General features: G+C 33.7%; 3 protein-coding genes across 6 annotated transcripts in view; 1 reads left to right on the plus strand and 2 right to left on the minus strand.

Annotated features, from left to right (window-relative positions):
- Positions 1067-6928, plus strand: LOC105178483 (fatty acid hydroperoxide lyase, chloroplastic). The gene is made up of 2 exons (XM_011101964.2): positions 1067-1595; positions 5761-6928. The coding sequence occupies exons 1-2, from the start codon at positions 1203-1205 to the stop codon at positions 6796-6798; spliced, it is 1431 nt and encodes a 476-aa protein (XP_011100266.1). The 5' UTR covers positions 1067-1202; the 3' UTR covers positions 6799-6928.
- LOC105178484 lies at positions 7100-11230 on the minus strand. 2 transcript variants are annotated; one of them, XM_011101965.2, is made up of 3 exons: positions 10874-11228; positions 9065-9088; positions 7100-7729 (listed from the first exon to the last, which is right to left on the minus strand). In XM_011101965.2, the coding sequence occupies exons 1-3, from the start codon at positions 11058-11060 to the stop codon at positions 7410-7412; spliced, it is 531 nt and encodes a 176-aa protein (XP_011100267.1). In that variant the 5' UTR covers positions 11061-11228; the 3' UTR covers positions 7100-7409. The 2 variants fall into 2 exon arrangements, with proteins under 2 accessions (XP_011100267.1, XP_011100268.1); XM_011101966.2 differs by lacking the exon at positions 9065-9088 and having other exon boundaries at positions 10874-11230.
- LOC105178485 (protein RRP6-like 3) overlaps positions 13098-21186 on the minus strand; it is a 10699-nt gene continuing 2610 nt past the window's right edge. Inside the window, exons 4-12 of one of the 3 annotated variants that reach the window (XM_011101969.2) lie at positions 20569-20652; positions 20304-20390; positions 19102-19219; positions 17309-17493; positions 17189-17233; positions 15843-16351; positions 15256-15751; positions 14374-15011; positions 13098-13393 (exon numbers count right to left, since the gene is read on the minus strand). In XM_011101969.2, the coding sequence (XP_011100271.1) occupies positions 13387-13393; positions 14374-15011; positions 15256-15751; positions 15843-16351; positions 17189-17233; positions 17309-17493; positions 19102-19219; positions 20304-20390; positions 20569-20652 (2169 nt within the window). In that variant the 3' untranslated portion in view covers positions 13098-13386. The remainder of the gene's footprint in view (positions 13394-14373; positions 15012-15255; positions 15752-15842; positions 16352-17188; positions 17234-17308; positions 17494-19101; positions 19220-20303; positions 20391-20568; positions 20653-21186) is intronic. The other 2 variants (XM_011101968.2, XM_011101967.2) reach the window with 2 other exon arrangements.

A 21186-nucleotide genomic window follows, 5' to 3' on the forward strand; every position in this document is an offset into this window, starting at 1 on the left:
ACATGCGGATTTTTATTCGGTTTATTTGTTAATATTTACAAATTCGATAAATTTTGACTAACGGGTAGACTTATTTGTTAGATGAAAGAAAATATCAAGAGTATTAGATGTAATTTTTTAAACTCCAATATAATTACACCAAATTTTAAAAAAAGAGAGTGTAATAATTCCTGAAAAAGATAAAGAAGTTATAAGTTAAAATTAATTAAAGTTGAGAACAATGTCCAACTTGGTGTTTATGAGAAAAGGATAAAATTAGGAAAAAGAATACAGACAACGAAGAATGAGACACTAAACTACTGCTCTCCCTTAATAATAAAGTATAAATAAAAAAATTATGTCACCCAGATTTTCATTTTACAATTGACGAAAATGATTTTAAAAAAGTAACAAGTTCCATTAGATTTCTGTCGGAAAATGCCAATTCACCAAATAAAAAATATATATAGTAAATATTATATATATTTTTAAAAAAATTAAATTAAGGGATAATTACATTTTTCTCTCCTAAGATTTAGTGTAATTACACGTAAATTCCTATACATCTAGCACTTTTGAGGTTTGCTTCCGTCTAACACAAGTCCATTTGTTGGTCAAAATTTACCAAATTTGCTGATATTAATAAAATAATTAAATAAAAATAATTTATATTAACTTTTGATTGACTTATTACTGCCTTATTATAGGTCAAATAAAAATTTATTTATGATCAAATTATTCTCATACGTTTTCACATGTTAATGCATGTAAGGAGGTATATATATTTTTTCATCATTATAAGGATAGTAAAGTTCGAAAAAAATGATATGACCTTAAATAAGTCAATAATCAGTCAATCAAGGGTAAATATAAATGTTTATTCAATTTTTTTTGTTAATATAAGCAAATTCGATCAATTTTGACTAACGGGAGAATTTATCTACTAGACGGAAGTAATCTTTAAGATGCAATTTTTAAATCACAAAGGGTTAAAGTATAATTATACTAAATTTTGGGAAGAAGATTGTAATTATCCTTAAATTCATATAGTACTTTTAGAATTATTGTCTTTAATTGCAAAACAAAAATAGAGCCGACCAGCCGACGAAAAATGCATCTCTCAGTATAAAAATTGCCAGCGACTTCACGTTTTCCCAACGCCTTCTTCAGAGTTGGTTCCTACTTAACAGATTCACACACTTCATCGTCTCTCCAAAATCAGAATGGCAACGCCACCGTCATTGACGCCGCAGTCGCCTCCGGCTCTTCAGCGGATGGCGGTTCCCGGCGGGTACGGGTGGCCAGTGGTGGGGCCGCTGTGGGACCGGCTGCAGTACTTCTGGTTCCAGGGGCCGTCCGATTTCTTCAAGAAGAGAATCGACAAGTACAGCAGCACGGTTTTCAGGACGAACGTGCCGCCGGCGTTCCCCTTCTTCGTCGGCGTGAACCCGAACGTGGTGGCGGTGCTGGACGTGAAATCCTTCGGCCACCTGTTCGAGATGGAGGTGGTGGAGAAAGCGAACTCGCTCGTCGGAGATTTCATGCCCAGCGTGAATTACACCGGCGGGTTGAGGGTTTGTGCGTATCTTGATACCTCTGAGCCTAAACATTCTCAGGTATGTATTCAGTACTATCATTCTGGTGTGTGTGTGTGTGTATGTTTTCTTTTTTAATTTGTTTGATAAAATTTTTTATTTTAATTATCATCATTAGCATATTCGATGTGTAAATTTAATTTTTTAAATATAACATTATAAATATTTAGTAATTTTCTGTAAAAATTATTATCTTAATAATTATTATATAATATATTTATTGTCTTTACGTTAAATAATAGGAAAAATTGATTAAAATAAGATAAAATAATATGAGCGATTAAAAAACTAATAAAAAAATATTGATAAGAAAAGTCATATGAAAACGACGGGAGGACAAAATTAATAAATAAGTGGTGCGGAAAAATAGAGAGAGAAAAAAGTGAATTAAATATTATTTGAGATAATTACGGTCCCTTTTGAAATTTGCCGTGATAATAAATATTTTATTATTATTTAAAAATTTTATAATTAATCCCATTTTTAACCTTCGTATAATAATAAATTTATTTTATTAGTCTCGTAAGATTTTTATTTAATTTTTTTAGTGAACTGTTTAAAATGTCTAATTAGATTATAAGTCATAATATTATATATTTTTTAGAATTTTTTAAATTATTTTTATTGGCTAATATTTTTTATTGATTATTTATTTATCCACCCTCATTTTTTTTTTATATTTTCTCAGACATTGTTTTTTTAAAATAAAAAATATTTAATAAGGTTAAAATAATACTTTTCACATTACTGTCGAGGGGCTATACCAAATTTTAAGAGAAATAATTGCGATTTACTAATTTTCATAATACAATTAATTTTATAAATATATTAAAAATCATGATATAGTAGCTAGAAGTATGCACGTACCTACCGAACCACATGTCTATCTATATCTATACTATTGAATAAATGCACATGCTCTTAAAATACTTGTCGTGTGATTAATATATAATTCAGAGAAAATGACCAGTCACATCATAAATTTATTATACTTTTCTGTGATTGGTTTCCTTTGAACAAAAGCACATGCCTTTAAATACTTACCGTGTTATTAGTATACAGTTTAGGAAAAATGATTAATCACATCATAAATTTATCATATTTTTCACATTATTGTTGAGGGGCTATACCAAATTTCAAAAGAAATAATTGCGATTTACTAATTTTCATAATACAATTAATTTTATAAATATATTAAAAATCATGATATAGTAGCTAGAAGAATGGACGTATCTACCTACCTATATATCTATCTATATCTATACTATTGAATAAATGTTACATGTCCTTAAAATATTTATCGTGTGATTAGTATACAATTTAAGAAAAATGATCGATCACATCATTGATTTTCTTCGACCGAACCTAATTATCCAGTTTCCTCCTCCTGCTAATTATATATTAAAGTTTAAGGCCTCAGAAAAACTACTTTTAACAGCCAAGACGTGGATTAATTAAAATACTTTTTTTCGAATAAATTACCATTTATTTAATTAATTAGTTATGTTAATTGTTGTTTATTCATATAAATTCAAATTTTATCTATTTTATTAATTTTAAATATAATAAAAAAATTAAATTGTCCGTACACAACAGGAGTGCTTCGATTGCTAATACTATTTAAGTGGGAGCATGGGAGGAGTTTATCATAACAATATATTTTTTTAAGTGAAAATAATGAATTATTATGTGTTGAATAATCAATTACAATTATCAATATTAAATATGTAGACCTGACAACAATCGACAACTATATTAATCACCAATATCAAATAATTACATCTAATCAACAACTTTTATAACTACTATTAAAATAAAACAACACTTACTATTAAAATAGAATAACATCATGACATATTGGTGAGGTTCGAACCCATAACCTTAAAGTCATGGGGTTTCAAATTCGCTTTTAAATTAGCCTGATTGGCTTATTATAATAATAATTATTGATTGGGAAGATGTGTGTGGTCTAAAATACCCTCAACTATACTTATTTTTATTACTTTTCTATCAATAACTTTTTATTAATTAATATCTAAGGTTAATTCATTTTATTAGATTTGGTTAGTTCATTTTATTTTCTTTTTTTCTTAAAGTTAATTAAACATAATAAATTTTTATAAATATGCATGTGGATGGAATGTATTTTGAACTTATGTGTGTGCGTTAATATAAAAAAAAACTAAAAAAAATAAAACTAAAGACAGACTAAGAGGATGTTTGGCTAGCTTATTATCTTATAAAATTTATAATCATATGTTACAAATAGAAATTTTTAATTAACTTGACATAAAAATTGAGCTTATAAAAAAAAATTGTAAGCTAGCCATAATTGCATGTGTTGTTTTCAATTGATAAGACAAAGTTTGTCAATTTAATGGGTCCATTTTCCTTTTCGTGCCCAAAATTTACATTTCATGTCTTCTTGTCTCAACTCTTTTACTCTGAAATATCTTCGTTTCCTTTCTGTACATACTTACCGACATGATATGTTGTTTAGGTGTGCATATAATATATAATTTTTTATATTTTAAAATATAATTAAATAGAAATGAAGTAGATAAATCAATACATTATATTTCATAAAAAAAGATAGAATAAAAGACAAAAAACAATTTAAGGTTATTATCGAACATGTGCATATAATATATAATTTTTTTATGTTTTAAAATATAATTAAATAGAAATGAAGTATATAAATTAATACATTATATTTCATAAAAAAAGATAGAATAAAAGACAAAAAACAATTTAAGGTTATTATCGAACATAACCGAAAAAAATTAGTGTAGTGGTGTCATAGACAGTTATTTATGAGTAAAAAGTATTTCTGTTTCCTATTTATATTAGTATATATAAATATAAATATTTATCTATATAAAAAGAAAATGTTTTTTTCTCTCACAAATGGCGGTTATGACACCGCCACACCAATTTTATCGCTATACCAATTATACCTCTAAGTTGATTTTTTTTTTTTTGCTTTCTTTCTTTCGTTTTTTTTTTCTTTTTAGAAATATAATGTATTGGTTTATTTATATTTTTTCTCATTCACTGAACTTGTTGATATAACAAAAAAATTGAGTAAAAATTGATAAGTACCATCGATTGACTTATTACTGATTTATTGCAGGCCAAATAAAATTTTTTCTGTCTAAACTACTCTTGTGGCATTGAAGATATACTTCCATACATGGATTAACGTGTGAATATGAATAAGGATAAGTGGTAAAAAAATATCTATTTAATCTGCAATAAATCAACAATAAGTCAATCGAGATAAATATGAATTTTTATCTGACTTTTTTTTGCTAATATAAATAAGTTTGATAAATTTTAATTAACGAAGGGATTTATTTGCTAGAGGAATACAAAACTGATGGATACTAAATATAATTTTTTAAATCACAAGAGATCTACGTGTAATCATACAAAATCTCATAAAAATGAGTGTAATTATAACTTTCCTGTAAGATCATAACATTACCCCTGCTTTCAATTATTTTTCAATATAGACATGAATTGATTAATTGATTGGCAATAATTACTTTTTATTTTATTTTTGACTTTTGAGGTAACCCCCCCCCCTTTCTACTTCGATTTGATATGGTCCATTTGCTTGCCAGCATGGCCACCTGTTATTTATTTTATTTAAAAAAAATTGTATACTTAATTAATAGAATAGGATTTAAAGTAAAAAATTAGAATGAGCATTGAAGAGTTATTGACATGTCACATTTTTATTAGACATAATTACATCTCCCATCTCTGAAATTTGGTATAGTTATACATAAATCTCCTATAATTTTGGAAAATTATATTTACTGTAGTACTTTCGTCTAACAAATAAGTTCATTGTTGGTTAAAATTTACTGAATTTAATGATGTTAACAAAGTAAGGATAAAAAATTATATTTACCCCCAATTAATTATTACTGATTTTGCATCATTGTTTATGCTTTGAGTATAATGTTTGAATGTGTTCGAATTAAAGTCATAATGTTTAATTCAAACTATTTAAATCAGCGTAATAACACGTATTTGAAAAGCGTAATATATCAATAAAGCGTGTTTAGATCTGACTTTAATAATCTCGAAATGTATAGTTTGAGTATAGTTATTAATCGTGTGATTGGTTGAATTCAAAACGGAAAATTCATAAGGCAAAATGGCGTGGTGCATGCAGATAAAGAACTTCACCTTAGACATCTTGAAACGGAGCTCCAGGAGTTGGACATCGACGCTGGTGACTTCCCTCGACAGCATGTTTGATTCCTTCGACGCCCAGCTCGAGGGCGGCAGCTCCGCCAGCTATTTATTCCCTCTCCAAGACTTCCTCTTCACCTTCCTCAGCCGCGCCCTCCTCAATGCTGACCCCTCAGCTGTCCCGGAGATCAAGAAATCCGGCTACATAATGCTCGACAAGTGGCTTGCCTTGCAGCTCCTCCCCACCATCAGCATCAATATTCTGCAACCGCTTGAGGAGATCTTCCTCCACTCCTTCTCGTACCCCTTCTGGCTCGTCAAATCCGACTACCAAAAGCTTGCGAATTTCGTGAAAACTGAAGCAAAAGAAACAGTGCAACGAGCAGAGACGGATTTCAAACTCACCGAAGAGGAAGCCGTCCACAACCTCCTCTTCATACTCGGGTTCAACGCCTTTGGCGGGTTCTTGATCTTCTTTATTTCGCTTCTCAGCAGTCTTGGAGAGCAGAAGAGCGTACATGACGAGCTCAGGAAGGAAGTGAGGGAGAAACTATCAAATAATGTGCTTAGTTTCGAGACGGTGCAACAGATGGAGTTGGTGTTCTCCTTCGTGTATGAAACTCTGCGTTTGAACCCACCGGTCCCATCGCAGTTTGGCAGAGCTCGGAAGGACTTCGAGCTCAGCTCGCATGATGCTGTTTTTGAGATCAAGAAAGGGGAAATGCTGTGTGGCTACCAGCCACTGGTGATGAAGGATCCTAAAATCTTTGAAAATCCGGAGGATTTTGTGTACAACCGATTTACCAAGGAAAAAGGTGGTGACAAGCTGCTCAAGTACCTGTTCTGGTCGAATGGACCGCAGAGTGGGACAAACGCGCCGTCGGCCTCCAACAAGCAGTGCCCTGCAAGGGATGTCGTGCCAATGACGGCTGCTTTGTTTCTGGCTTACTTGTTTCAGAGATATGATGAGATTGCTATTTCTTCTTCCTCCTTCACCACTCTTAAGAAGGCCAAGTGATGGGATTTTGAGATATATATCAAATCCATGAAGTCTAAACATTGTGTGAAGTGTGTGTGATGATTAATGGGTAACATAAAAAGAAATTGGCAAGATTGGAGGTTTTCCGTACGCTTGTCTGGTTTTATGATATCAGATGCACATTCATAACATGCTTTGTTTTGACAGAAATTCTTGAATAATCAGATATTGCTCTCAAACAAACTGAAAATTAGCATAGAACAAAATGATTCTGTGTCCATATCTGTGAAAATATAAAAATTGTAATCCTATATTTTCATGAACCAAAACTAACTTCAAAGATATGAATATCTGCTTCACTTAAAATAACTAGTTCAGAGCCACAGGTATTTATATATATATATATGCAAGATTCTTCCAAATGGATATGCCAACTTCTTTCACAAAATGGAACTTCCTAGAATAGTAATAACAATGGGTAAAATGTTACATCTTCTTGACAGTTTGATGATACACGTAAACCTGATGCCCGCTTTCAGCTGACACCTGATACTCGGAGCTTCTCTGATGCGTTCGATCCAATCCACCAATTCGAAGAACTATATATAAAAATTTGCTGGTATTCTAATAGACTGCGTGTTAACGTTCGACTAGGATTGCGACCTGCCATTTCCTTCTCTCCAACCTCTTTGACGTGCCCTCTGCTCCCACATAGCCGTCAGCTGTTTCTGTGCCAGCAAAGCTGCTTCAGACTTTTCCCTGGCCTCTTCACATGTCTCCATTCCCGAGTTGCACTTGTCTGCCTCTTTCTGGTACTGGGATGTCATCTTCTTTGCCTCAAGCAGTGCCATGTCCGCACGCTGCTGATTTTCCAAAGCTTCTGCTTCTCTCAGCTTTAATTCCTCAGACAATAACTCTGCGAAGTTCTTTTGTGTGTCCTCACTCACGTCTGGATCATGCTTTGCACATTCTGAGATACATGAAAGAAACAGATGAAGCACACAGTCTGAGGATTCAATTCAGAGATACTCCAAAACTAATGGAACTTCAGTAAATTTTCCCTATCATAGACTAATTCCATCTCATCTAACTGCCCTTTTAAAGGAAGATAAATGTTACAGGATAAAAAATCTCACAAGCATTGCATCTAAAATTAGGACACCTTTAGTTGGTTCCTAATATGATGGTAAACAAAGTGCCAATGTCATGTTCCAAGGACCATATGGTGATAGAAGATAAAATGAAACATTTAGACAGGAAACTTGAATCAATTAATCTAGTCAGAAGAAAAAAGCATTCCCGAAAACTAACTCTTGGCTTCAAACAGCTTAACATTTGAGTACCAGATATAAGTATTCTAAGCGAGGAATATAACACAATATGAAGTTATAAAATTTTTGCATCAAGGGTTTAGTGGATTAAAAGGAACAAGTATAGAAAATTAAATCCCATACCTTGTTTTTTTCTGAATCATATATGAATGATTTTCAAATGCTTTTTGCATGTTGTTGAGCATAATGAAGAAAAATGGAACGGATGTATAAATTAAAATATATCACGTAATCAAATTTCTACACCCATTTAATTCGTGTTCCCATTCAAAACTAAACATCCCTCAAGTGGTTTCCATGCTAAAAACCAACGTCCAAAGCATTCTTACCATGCATAAAAAAGGGTTAGACAAACAAACCAAATATAGATCAAGAGGTATTATAATTTTGACATACATGATATACAATAGTTACGATATCTCTTACAAGAAATTAATAAAATTCAGGTGGAGTAGAGCAGTAGATTGAGTAAACTTAATCCAATCTCAAACTAGAAACCAACAGGAAATCCATCATCAGTGGAATTAATATTAATGAAAGTATATTTTTAAATAACCACTTTGCTACTTAGGTATATATATATATATATAGACCAAGTTTGTCCACTGTAGTTTAGTTGACCAACTTCAATGTGATTGCCAACTGTTCAGCAGCTAAACCAATTCATATTGGCCAAAATAACATTTTATGCATTCAAAAGAAATAATGCTTCAAGATGTTCTCGTACTATCGAATTAACTGCTCAGAAAAACTTAAGGAGTAAACTAGTGAAGGTATTCTATCAATTGAAAGTTTAACCTGGATGAATGAAGAAAGATGATATTATCCTGCCACGTTTTCCGTTAGTTTTTTCTTTGTTTTATTAGTAATACCACATTATGCAACAACCAACAACTAAAGCATGATACCAGATCAAAACAAAGTAGAGACATGTGAAACTGCAAAAATGCTAAAATGAAGCCTACAATGCTTACCTGCAAACGAAGAATTATTCAGTCCTGCAAGAAAGATAAAGAAGTAATCATTAAATACAAGCTCTAACCATGGAACAGTGAAAGATAACACGATTCAGGAAGTTAATAACTACGAGATACGTCCAAATTCAGAAAGGTGCATCCTTCACAAACTACACCTAGGATACCTTATTATACAACCTACATGATGAGGCAACAATACTTGCAAGTACTGGGCTATGACAAAGGGGAAGAATAATTATTAGTAGCAAGAAACAGATGTGATATGGTTGCATCATTTGGAGGACCTTTATGCGTGCTAATAAAAGAAGCTCACAGAAACTTCCAGTTCCAGTTGTGCAATAATTTCCAACATCACTGTAAGGCCACCAAACATGATACCGATTTATGCTTACCTTCAACTCCTTAGGTTTGCGATATATCGCTAGCCAACTATCAATTTTTTATTGGTCATGCTTCAGTCAGCATGATACCATTCTTTATTGAGCTAGAGCTAGGTTATACTTTAGTATACCATTTGTCACCTTTTTTAGTTAATAGAGTAATTGAATGCGGCAACAGAATTATTCCATTGATTACTCGCAATCATCAGAGGTGGGCATAACCATATGATTTGCTCTGGACTGTTGCAATGCATTTTCTTTGACTATATAGTACAAAAGCTTGCAATTGAATGCATGCTCTATATATAATTGAAGTAGTACCCCTTCATTCCAAGAAATTCTCTTTTCAGCTTTTACAGTCAAAAGTAGTAAGCTTAAAAAGCTTCAAAGATGTCATCCATGTGAGATTGAAGGTACTACTAACACAAAAGGCATAACTTCGAACCCAAACTAATCACAATGGCTTCTCAAAGTGGTTCTGTGGATATCTTCAGTTATCATCTTTTAATGAGAACTAACCTGCTCTAAGATCAACATTCACCAATCTTTCTCTTCAGGGTTTTCTACTGTGATTAAAAGCATTCTAACCGTAAAAATGGTGAGGTCTTTAGTTTAAGGGGATACAGCACAGTTATTAAGTATTTTAATTATCTAAGATATTAGAGTACCGTACTAGTAGAAGTTCTGTAACCAGGACATGCACATAACACTATAATCGAAGGCCTTTGATTGAACCATAGCAACTGAATAAGCCAAAGCCACAGCTTGAATCTTGCTTGCTTAACAGTCTTCTGGAAAGACTTTCCCTAGACTATTTCTACATGTCCTTTCTCACCCATTTATGAATGGTTGCTATAGAATCTTCATCAGATTCTGACCGCCAAATAGAAAATCCTAACAGGGATACTACTGAAACAGCTGTAAAATTCACATCTTTATTCAGTCACTCTAGTATTAAGTCATAAAAAACATACAGATATATTCAGTGATAAGCACCACACCACGGCTTAGTCTTTACTCAGTTCCTAGTTGAAGAAGCAAAAACCTTGTGCTACCAAGCGAAAAGCACTGAAATGTTTCGGCTTCAAACCAAAATCGAGATTTAACACGAAAGAGAACGTGAGCCCATATAGTTCAGTGTGGAAACAAACAAGCAAACAGAGCCGAATCGGCATCTTCAGACATTCGATCATCTAAAAACAAGTTACATTGAATCGTAACTAGGACCGCCACCAAAAGGCTCAATCTTAATCAACATCAAACAAACAAAGAAGAAACTCATGCCTACAGGAAGCAAATACCACCAGAAAGACCACGAAATAGCACATCCAACTCAAGTTTAAACACAAAACAAAGCTAAGTCCAGATGGCACAATGCAGCAAAAACACTTGAAACAGAGAGATCGAAGCAGATCTAACATAATACCTTGGGGAATGGATAAAAGGGGCAGCGAATCACAGTCACAGTTACACGGCGGGCAAGAGGCTGAGCCAGAAGCAGACGCCAACCCTTCCATCAAGTGCCAATACAAAGGCGGTCCCACTATGTATGCTGCCAGGCAAACTGCCATCAATCCCAGAACCGCCTTCAAAACCCCAGTTCTTAACGCCATTTCCCCCTTTTCCCCTTCTTTCCTTTCGCTCAAATCTCTCTCTCTCTCTCTCTCTCGCAGAGCAGATCAGCAGAAGTATATGGGCGGCAAACTCTCTCTGCTTTGGTGGGGAATGAGATCGCAATGTGCAAAGAAGAAGAAACCGAGTGAATTGAAGTTCGACTCTCCACTGTCAGCTTCGGGTATCTAATCCAACTCGGTAGGCAATATATCACTTCTACCCCCTAACTTTCTTTGTTTTGTTGATTTACCCATAAAATTAAGTAAAAATCAACTTACACCCCAAAAATTTCTTTGTTTAGAACACTTTGCTCCAAGTCATGGGGGACACAAATGTAAATAATTTGAGTCGAATCGAACACATTACCGTTTAAACTTGATTGCATTGTTATTCAACTTGAAAATTTGTATAAGAATTTTTTATTTCATTATCAGTCGAATTGAATTCGAACAAGTTTTAAATGAAACAAATATAATCCAACTCAAGTAGTTTGGTATTTTTAAATATATTATATTAATTTTTCACTGATCAAATCGAGTTTAAATTAATAACTAACTTAAATTAGCACTTCGATGCTTAAATTAATAACTAACTTAAAAAAGATAAAATAAGAAAACTTGAATAGACGTGAGATAATGATCAAACAATTGATGTACAGAGTTTGGATATGAAAACGAGAGCTAAAATGTGAGTATGAATTGCAGAAAAATAGCAGTTTTGTAGTCAATGTTTTGAAAATTGGATCGATAATTGAATCAGATAAATTATTGAGTCACTATTCGATTGATCGAACCATTAAAAAAGCGATTAACGCATAACATATTATATACATGCATATGTATATATATGTAGCATATCAATACATTATATATCAATTTATTAAATAAATGCAATTTATAACAACTTATGAATATAATAATTACACGTAAGTCCCATGTGATTTGAAAAATTACAATTATCACTCCTGAAGTTTGCTTCTATCTAACAAATAAGTCCCACCATTAGTCAATATTCACTGAATTTGTCATTAACAAAAAAAATAAAAAAAAATTTACTCTAAATTGACTTATTACTTACTTATAGTAGGTCAAATGAATCATTTTATAATCAAATTATCCCTATACGTCTTAACACATTAGTGGATATAAGGAGGTATATTTTCACTATTATAAGATTAATTTAGCCCAAAAAAAATTATTTGACCTGCAATAAGTGATTTTTAAGTCAATTAAGGGTAAATATCAATTTTTCATTCAATCTTTTCGTTAATTTCAGCAAATTCAGTTAATTTTAACTAATGAAGAGACTTATTTTTTAGACGAAATCAAATCTCTAAAATATTAAATGTAATTTTTCAAATCACAGAAAATTTACGTATAATCACACTAAATCTCACGAAAGGAGGGTGTGATTATCCCTTGATATTAATTTCCTCTAGAGCAATAATCACAACACGCCATATTCCAGAATCCTCTGAATTATATCCTCTGTATTTATATATAATACATATATAAATAGGTTTAAATCTAAATTATTTTTCTCCCACCCACTTACGCGAGAATATTTAAATTATGTAAAAAACAGAATATTTCACATATAACTGAAAATTATAATAAGAATAAATTATATAAACACCCCTAAAATTAGATATAATTACATAAACACCCCTAAAAATAGATATAATTACATAAACAAACACCCAAGAGGGTCGATCACAACTTTTACCCTCGGGTAGATGTCAACATAAATTACAATTACTACCTGATAAAGTCATTTGTAATTACAATGGCCCTCAGGCTGTGTATGAGGATTTTTACTCTGAGTAGATACGGATGTAAATCTCAATTACAACCTCATAAAGTGCATTTGTAATTACAAGGGATTTGTTCTCATTGCAGGGTAGTTAAGTAGAATTCATTTATCAAAATGTAACAGTAAATATCCTATGCTGTATGCATACTTTGAAACTTAAACATTTATCATCCAAACATGCCAAAGTTGAGTAATTCATCTGCCTTACACAAGATACAACAACATTGGCCTTGACTCAAGAATTACGCTCGTTGAAAAGTAACAAATAAATATTTTTTTAAAGAAAATTGATAATAAATAACACAGTCTACCATGGAACAGAAAACATGGAGAGTAGAAACATGTGAGAGAAGAAAAAGAAAACACACAAGTAAAAAACATGAAGATATACGACTGAAATCAACGATATTCTGCTTCTATCCTGCAGCAGCAACCCCGGAAGCTTTCTTGGTGGGATTGTAGACGCTGTATTCTCCGAAATCTCTTTTACCACTGGCAAAAAAGTGTCCAACATCAAATCCTTTGAACAAAGCGAAAAAAAATCAGTTGCGGAAACAACCTAAGATTTGAGTATTGTAATAAAAGTTGATGTAGTGGTTGAGCAAAAGCTGCAGAAAAGGAATAAATCACACATTATACATACTAATGTAATCTTGCAAGAGCTATAGAAGGGAGCGTTAGTTTACTTTATCTCATTGGTGGTGAATTTCAAACCATAAATAGTTTAGTTTCTTCGGTTCCCTAATCAACAAGTAACTTGCCCGACAATTTTAAAACATGAACTAAACTTCGTGCTTCAGAGAATCAAGTATCAGTTAAATTTTTTCACTAAAAAGTCGGAAGTAAAGGCATTGTAACAATAGAGATGCTCAATGTTCCATACATTATTAGTGGAGCCAGGATGTTGATGTTAGTCATAATCAGATACTGGTTCTAAAAGTTAGAAGTCACCTTCAGATGGTAGAATGGAACTGCTGAGATAGCAAACAAACCTACTAGTGGGATCTATGGGTCAACTCATTTAGATGAGATGGTGCCAACTCTATCCACTCGTTCTAGGATTTAAATAGAGGCAAATAATCCAACACAAAACCAGGAAGTTCAGATAGATCCACAAGCCATACAAGCATCTCCTATTCCCCTATCAAATGCTCTCTCTTTCTATGTTAACGGGAATTAACGTTTTCTGCCAAACTCTGTAGAACCTAGCAGAATCCGGTAGTACATTCATCGTCTGTGATAAAATGAGACATTTAATACTTCATTTTTTTGATGATGTACATACTACTATTTTTCTTCATTTCATTACACATAATCTAGTCAATTTTTTAAAAAAACTAACTAAATAGTAAAACCTGACAAATTCTAAAATTTGGAAGTCTACAAATGTCTAAATTCAGATTCAACAAAAGGAGGAGGTCAAAAGTTTTGTATTACTTAGTAAATGGAGCAATTATTTGGGCCACAGGAGTATCATACTGAGTATCAAACCCGACATACCTGTGCATGACATCCCAGCCAGCAGGCAAGAAACGAGGATGAAGAGCTTCAACAAAAACTTGTCTCCATCGCTGACAGAATTCACGAATCCCATCTTCCCCGTACTCCTTTAGCAGATGTGCGACTACCTGTTTCCCATGCGGTCCATGTCCTAATAACGATAATTTTGATTCATGCTTCAGTGGAACATCTCCGACATGCATGGAACAAGTTGTCTCATTCGATAAAATTCCATTCCCAGAAATATGGTCATCTTCAACTATCTTTAAGTCAGACATCACATCATCAGTATCGATAGTAGATTCAACAATATTGCCACCATCATTCAAAGATGAAGGTTGAGTGCTTCCTCCTCTGTCCTCTATCATCAAAGTATCAACATCTTGTTCCCGATTCATCAGTGTCATATTGGCGTCCATACTTCCACCTTTCAACGCAGTTTGAAGAGAGGGAGTTCCTTTGCTGCCAATATTATTTTCTTTCCCATCATTCAGATTAATACCTCCTGTCAGATGTTTAAATGCAAAACCTCTTTTTTTCTCAAATTTTCTTTTCTCATGAGGAGTCATTCCAACTATCAAAGCTCTTTCAAGATCTTCCTCCGATATTTCTCTCCCTCCGTAGTACGTCATGACAATCTGCTCAAAGTAAGGACTTGTAAGGCAATGTACACAAAGGAGATATGTGATTTTGGATCACGTGAAAGAGCCATGCTTCAACTTGATGTATATGATTTCAATTGATAGATAAAATCATGCAAAAAGACTAACATTTTCAGAATGAATATCTGCATAAATACCATACAGGAATGCGTAACTACTCTTAAATTCAAAATGAACTTTTAAGAAAATAAAACCAATGGAAATCTATAAGCTTTGCTACCTGCATCAATTCTTGACGACGCTGGGATGGCATTTCTGGTCCATGGCGTAGCAGAGCCATAGCAGCAGTACGCAACTGTAAAGGAGACACACCTATCTCCTCAGACGTCACAATAGGCATAGATGAAGGTACATGCTGTGTGTTATCAAAGTCAACTACTTTACGAATAAATAGTGGTATTCCAAACTCAGCAGCTACTTGTTTTTTGTACTTTTCAGCAGCAGCATGAGCAATTTCATGACAATCCACACAAAGGAGGACAATATCATGGGAACGGTGACTTTTCAGGTGCTCAGGAAAATGTATCCTGTAGCATGAGGGTATAATTCTGTATCTTAAGTAATGGTTTCCTTCACCACAACCAACACATATATTTTTCTTACTCTGAATGTAAAAGTCATTATCTTCATCTTCTGGACGCCCTTTGGGTTCAAAGAGAAGCATGATGGAAGGAGGATCTTGTTCTACAAGTTTCGCCAGATCCCGACTAAGATACCTGAATAAATTGATCATAACGTGGTCAGTACATTTTCCATGCACAAAGAGCTGAAGTATATTATCAAGCATTTATGAGATATTCATCTAACCATTCAAGCTTTCTGCGATCACAGTAACATAATAATCGGCCATCATTTGCGTAGATCTTGCAGTTGTGATAAACTGGTGCTTTGCATGAAAATTTTTGAACAAACAGCTCTCGGGAAGCCTTCTTTGCAATCTGTTTTGAAGCCCTAAACCCATTACGGTTGGAGGTGGATTTATATGTTACTCCCAGGCTAGTTTTGGACAGTAAAGCATAATTATATGCAGAAAGAGGACAACTACCAGCTGGACCTAGGTGCTGCTGGATGAAACGATGAAATATATTATCTAGATTAGCTGTGTTTTCTTGAAGCAGGCAAAGAAGGTCCTCCAAATGACAACAAACTACAGAAGATGGAGATTGGAGAGGAACAAGAGCCACAGATTCAACATCTCGATCAGCTTCCGATATAGTGCTGCAAATATCTGTTTCATCTGTCGGAATTTGAGCTGCGAGTGCAATGATAGCATTCTCTGATAAAACAAATCTCAGACTCTCATCATGGAGACGAGCCTGAAAGAATTTGACATCTGACTAGGTTAGCTATTACAGTGTCAAGTATGAAAAAGAAGTTCAACATGCTATTGGTAGACCAGGAATGACCAGCCCAGTCACCAGTACCACATTGAATTAAATACAAAGAATTAAACAAAGACACCAAATCAACACGCATAGTGGACCGTTGCAAATAAACATCAATCCACGACTTAAGATCCTACATCTCTCAACAAGTTCCCCCATTCTATTATCAGATATACTACTTTCTATTACAGAAATACTTAAAGGCTCCAAATATTAACAGTCAATGCAGTCAGAGAACTCTACTATACTCTTAAGTTACACAAGAGAAAATGATACTCAATGAAGATCTCAACTTTTCTACGTAGCACAGTTAAACCCCTTCTATTGCTTCTCAATCCATGACCGTTTCTTCATCCTCGAGACCCATGATCTAAACTGCTCCCCGTTTAAGGAGTATGTAATCAAACTTGAGTACTAATAGTAGTACTAATACATAATTCAAGAGGTGCGCATTTGTGCACAGCCAAACCAATGGTAACAGAAAAGGAACACATAAAATATGCAATTCCTACATGCAGATCATGATATCATATCCAAAATGTAAAAAGTAAAATATGGATTATGCGATGCCTGTTCTTGGTCCAGTCAATTTCCACCTTAACCCTCCAGTACCCTTTTTCAAAACTCTTTAGGGTAGCCCAAAATAAACCTGGTTCCTGTGGCAATTGTGTTCTAGGCTCATACCAAACTTTGGGACTCATAGTCTATGGAGCCCAAATGGGTTAGATTGTAGCACAACAAGTAGATGATAGACATGTTTGCACTAACCATTATATCCCTCCATAAGCAAAGTCGCCGAACAAGTTCCTGAAACTAAATGTAAAGTTGATCATCAGTACTGTCCATACCATGCCAATGACTGATACTTAAAGATCCTTAACAAGATACCTTATCATCACAAAGACTGGATGAGATATTTCCTTGATCATTCAAGCACCGAGAAACTATTGATGACGCAGCTAATTCTCCTTGACAAGCTTCAATATCTTTTGCAAAAAGCTGCAAGCAAGTTGCATTGGAACGTCGACTGGCCTCGAGAAGAAAATGGAATTTGTCACCAGGAGACGAATTTTCTGATGCACTTATTTTCTTTAGAATGTTGACAGTATGAAGAGTTTGAATAATAAATAAAAAGATTAAGTTTGATTAACGAGTGCTTCAAATGACATTAGTTTACTTAATCCAGTCCCTCACACAGATTTTCTGCTGATCTACCTCTTTTATTTTGTTTTGCGAGTTTTGTTAGTATCTCTGGAATGAGCAGTTTCAGAAGTTAAGTCTGTAGATAAATATGCAGTCAATATATATAATCTACTTACAGAAAAGGACAAAAATGAAGTTCTAAAATATACCCCAGGAGAATTAGTCGGCAATCACCACACTTAATTCCACAGCTCAGAGTCCAGTTCCATCCTCAAAATCTAGTGGCTCCATCTACACTTCCTTTCCTTATCCATCTTGACAATAACTCATACAAGAGTAACATATTTCAAGAATAAAGCTTATTATTATTGTTTCTTAACTCTTATACAATTGTATCTTGAAACAAATTCTCAGGTAAAACGTCTAAATAACTTTTAAACTTTTGTTTAACTAAACCTTATTTTTTTTCTATGGAATGATACATTCTGTTAGGGAAAATGCTAGATGAAGAGTGAAAATTGGCAGATGAAATCAAGGTAAACCCAAGAATAATGAATCTCAATAGCATCCAGAACAACATTGAGACAATTTCTTCATCGCTTCGCACACGATATTTAAAGATTCCTTAACACTTCTTCTAATAGAATTGAACCTTCATCCCATTCACCCGGATTTCCAAGAAACCAGTTTAAAGGTTTTGTCAACTAGTAACTACCATCACCCTTTCAAAGTGAAGCTACCATATCTAGAGATGTAAATGCAACTCGTTGAGCTGAACACATTATTGTTCAAGCTTGTTTGAATTTTCATCATGTTCGAATAATTGAATTTGAAAACGGTTCGATTAATAATCGAATCAAGCTCAAATGAATTTTTGCTTGAGCCAAGGTTGAGTAGCTTGACGTTTTCATGCTCATTTTGTCATCCTTTCAGTAATTGAATGCTCGAGATGATTGTAAGGGTTTATTGCATGATAATTATATTCAAACTAAATTCTTATGTTTAATAAACCGAGAATAAACAAGCTTTTCCTGATCGATCTTGAATTGACTACCAAGCAATTCGATTTGATTTTTAACCAAACGTTCCTTTAGAACTTGAACAGGGATGCCAACTGAAACCCAGACCCACACTACAGGTAAGCCGGAGACGGATCAAAGGTGCTATTTGACTTGAGCGTAGATTTAATGCAAGGATTTTTGTTTTTTATTAGTGTCAAAAACACTTGCATCATATTTGATCATTTTCACTTTATGTCTCTGTTGCAAATTACCAAAAGAAAAGAGTCTAACGTGCACTTTCTAAATGGCAATATAAACTTCTCTAGATACTCTCTATGTATATGAAGGAAAGAGAAATTGCATATCACCATGATTAGCAGTAGACCTTCTACAACAATTTCTAGCAGCTAGTTGGTTCATCATGTAATAAAGTAGTGTTACAAATAAATATTATAGAGATGTGAACAGGATATCTAATTGGAAATACCCAAAGATCAAATAGCAAGAATCTATTTTATGAGCTCATGTAAGCCATACCATTTCTCTCCTTGAGCTCCAAACAGAGACAGTATGCAATATACAACAAATAATGTGCATCCGTCCGAGCATATTGTATCATTTCCTCTGGCAATGGACGTTGTCTCCAGTCTTCTCTCTACAAATCAGATGGCTACATAGTCAGTTGAATACCCCATCATAACATGTTCCTCAGTGTTGCCAGCAAAAATTGATAGTAATCAATTTGGGTACAGGCACAGATGAAAAGTGACTCGACAATTGCAGACTTCATGAAAATATGTCATTTACATGTCTACTAGACAATAATATAATTGAAAGTATTTTATTCCAACCCATTAAATTTCACAAATGGGGAACAGAACTTTCACAAACCACATTGCTTGGTAGAACAGAATAAACATAACACAGCACTTGATTGGACAACTGTAAACGAATCGAGTATGACTAACAAAACAAGTCCTGAGTTCTTTTGTTGTTATAATGAGCTCAAATTAGATGTGTATTAAAACAGCTAATTGGAGATTGATCATACTCCCGAGCTAAAGCACAATGCGTAGCCGTGCTAGAGCTTTTTTATGAGCCAATTCACCATCAAGCTTCGTCCTTATTCCGCTTGACTGAAGACACAGTATAAGTATTAATACATGTTACTTTAAACAACGCTAAAATAAATTGGATCACATGCTAGCTCAAACCTTGGACCACACCCCACAGACCATTAGTACAAGAAATAAATTTCAAGCAAACTCAAAATAGCTTCCTTGACAGACAAACATGACCAAACTAGAAACCAGGACAAATAAAAGACATTCATGAACAACTCAAATCAGTCCTGGCGTCACATATACGAGGGTGTATAGCATATAAAATTTGCAGGACACAACAAGAACTTTGATCATTCATTTGGTAATTGGTCTTTTGGATTCAGCATCATTTAGTCCTTGAATGCACTTTTTCCCACTAGAGGAACAGTTTATCAAATAGTGCTTGCACAAATTGAAGAAGTGAAGTTGCTATGAACACAAGGACACATTAATCAGAAAGTGATAGAGCACATTCTTCAAGGGGGTGGAGCACATTTCTCAAGAATTGCTCACTTCTTCTCCTGGTAATTTCTAGAATGTCATGCACAGTACTCCACCATGAGAAACTTATAAAACATGTTGATTAACTATATAGAGAGAGTCAAAGATATATGAGATTAAATTCAGTATTCAAACCTGTAACAGTTTATTTGTGGCTACGCTGCAGTATGTTTCAAGTAAATATGCCAATGATCTCTGTGGCTTTGATAAAATATCACATGCCTGCAATAAATTAATACAACAGGCATTATTGATACATATACAGCAACTGGGACAATTATTATATGGAAGATCATTCTGCTGGGAATCTCCCCACTAATACTCTAACTTCTCATTGGTTAGAAATCATGAACCAAGTCAAAGAACCTACTAACGACACAAATTAGATCTTATAAATCACCTTTGCTGTGTCAAATAAATTGACAACATAGATGTGGAAATCTCTTTGCAGCCAGAGAACATCATTATCAGCACCATGAAACACCTGTGCTGTAATCTCTCATCAAACAGAACTTTTTAAAGCAAAATAAATAAAATAACATAACAAAATTTATAGCCCATACATTGTATTAAATCCATAAGATTCTAAGGATATCAACTTCTTGCACGATATAAATTTTACCATGCTCCTCAAAACCTACAAATAAGAAAACAAAAGTCCTTGGGGGTGGGGGGGCGGGGAGGGAAGTAGAGAAGACTTGTCAAGTGTAATACTTTTGCTGAGTCAAATAAATTCAAACAAATGACACATTTCAGTTTACATGAAAAAGACCTGTAAACAATAGCTACAACAAAGTACATTCAAAAGCCAAATGCAAATTTGCATACGCACAGACTAATAGCTTGAAAACAGTGAACCCTAGATTGCTAAAGAATGTTAAATCAAGAAAGTCGAAGAAAGCAAACAGCACGAAAGTAATGTATTCCTTTAACAGATTCGAGTAAAGTAATCCTTCTATTGTAATGAATTCCCCATTATCAGAGGGATGGGAAATTTGTTTCAAAATGTCACTCTTTC

Source organism: Sesamum indicum, linkage group LG16 (assembly GCF_000512975.1).
Source record: "Sesamum indicum cultivar Zhongzhi No. 13 linkage group LG16, S_indicum_v1.0, whole genome shotgun sequence".
Lineage (NCBI taxonomy): Eukaryota > Viridiplantae > Streptophyta > Magnoliopsida > Lamiales > Pedaliaceae > Sesamum > Sesamum indicum.

Bases quoted from the DNA above. Each gene is read 5' to 3' on its own strand.
- LOC105178484 (XM_011101965.2), bottom strand. From the start codon at position 11,060: ATGGCGTTAAGAACTGGGGTTTTGAAGGCGGTTCTGGGATTGATGGCA. The intron at 9,089-10,873 runs GTATTATGTTAG...TCTTTCTTGCAG, and splicing joins CCTTTTATCCATTCCCCAAG to GACTGAATAATTCTTCGTTT. The intron at 7,730-9,064 runs GTAAGCATTGTA...CATGTATCTCAG, and splicing joins GAATAATTCTTCGTTTGCAG to AATGTGCAAAGCATGATCCA.
- LOC105178483 (XM_011101964.2), top strand. From the start codon at position 1,203: ATGGCAACGCCACCGTCATTGACGCCGCAGTCGCCTCCGGCTCTTCAG. The intron at 1,596-5,760 runs GTATGTATTCAG...TGGTGCATGCAG, and splicing joins CTGAGCCTAAACATTCTCAG to ATAAAGAACTTCACCTTAGA.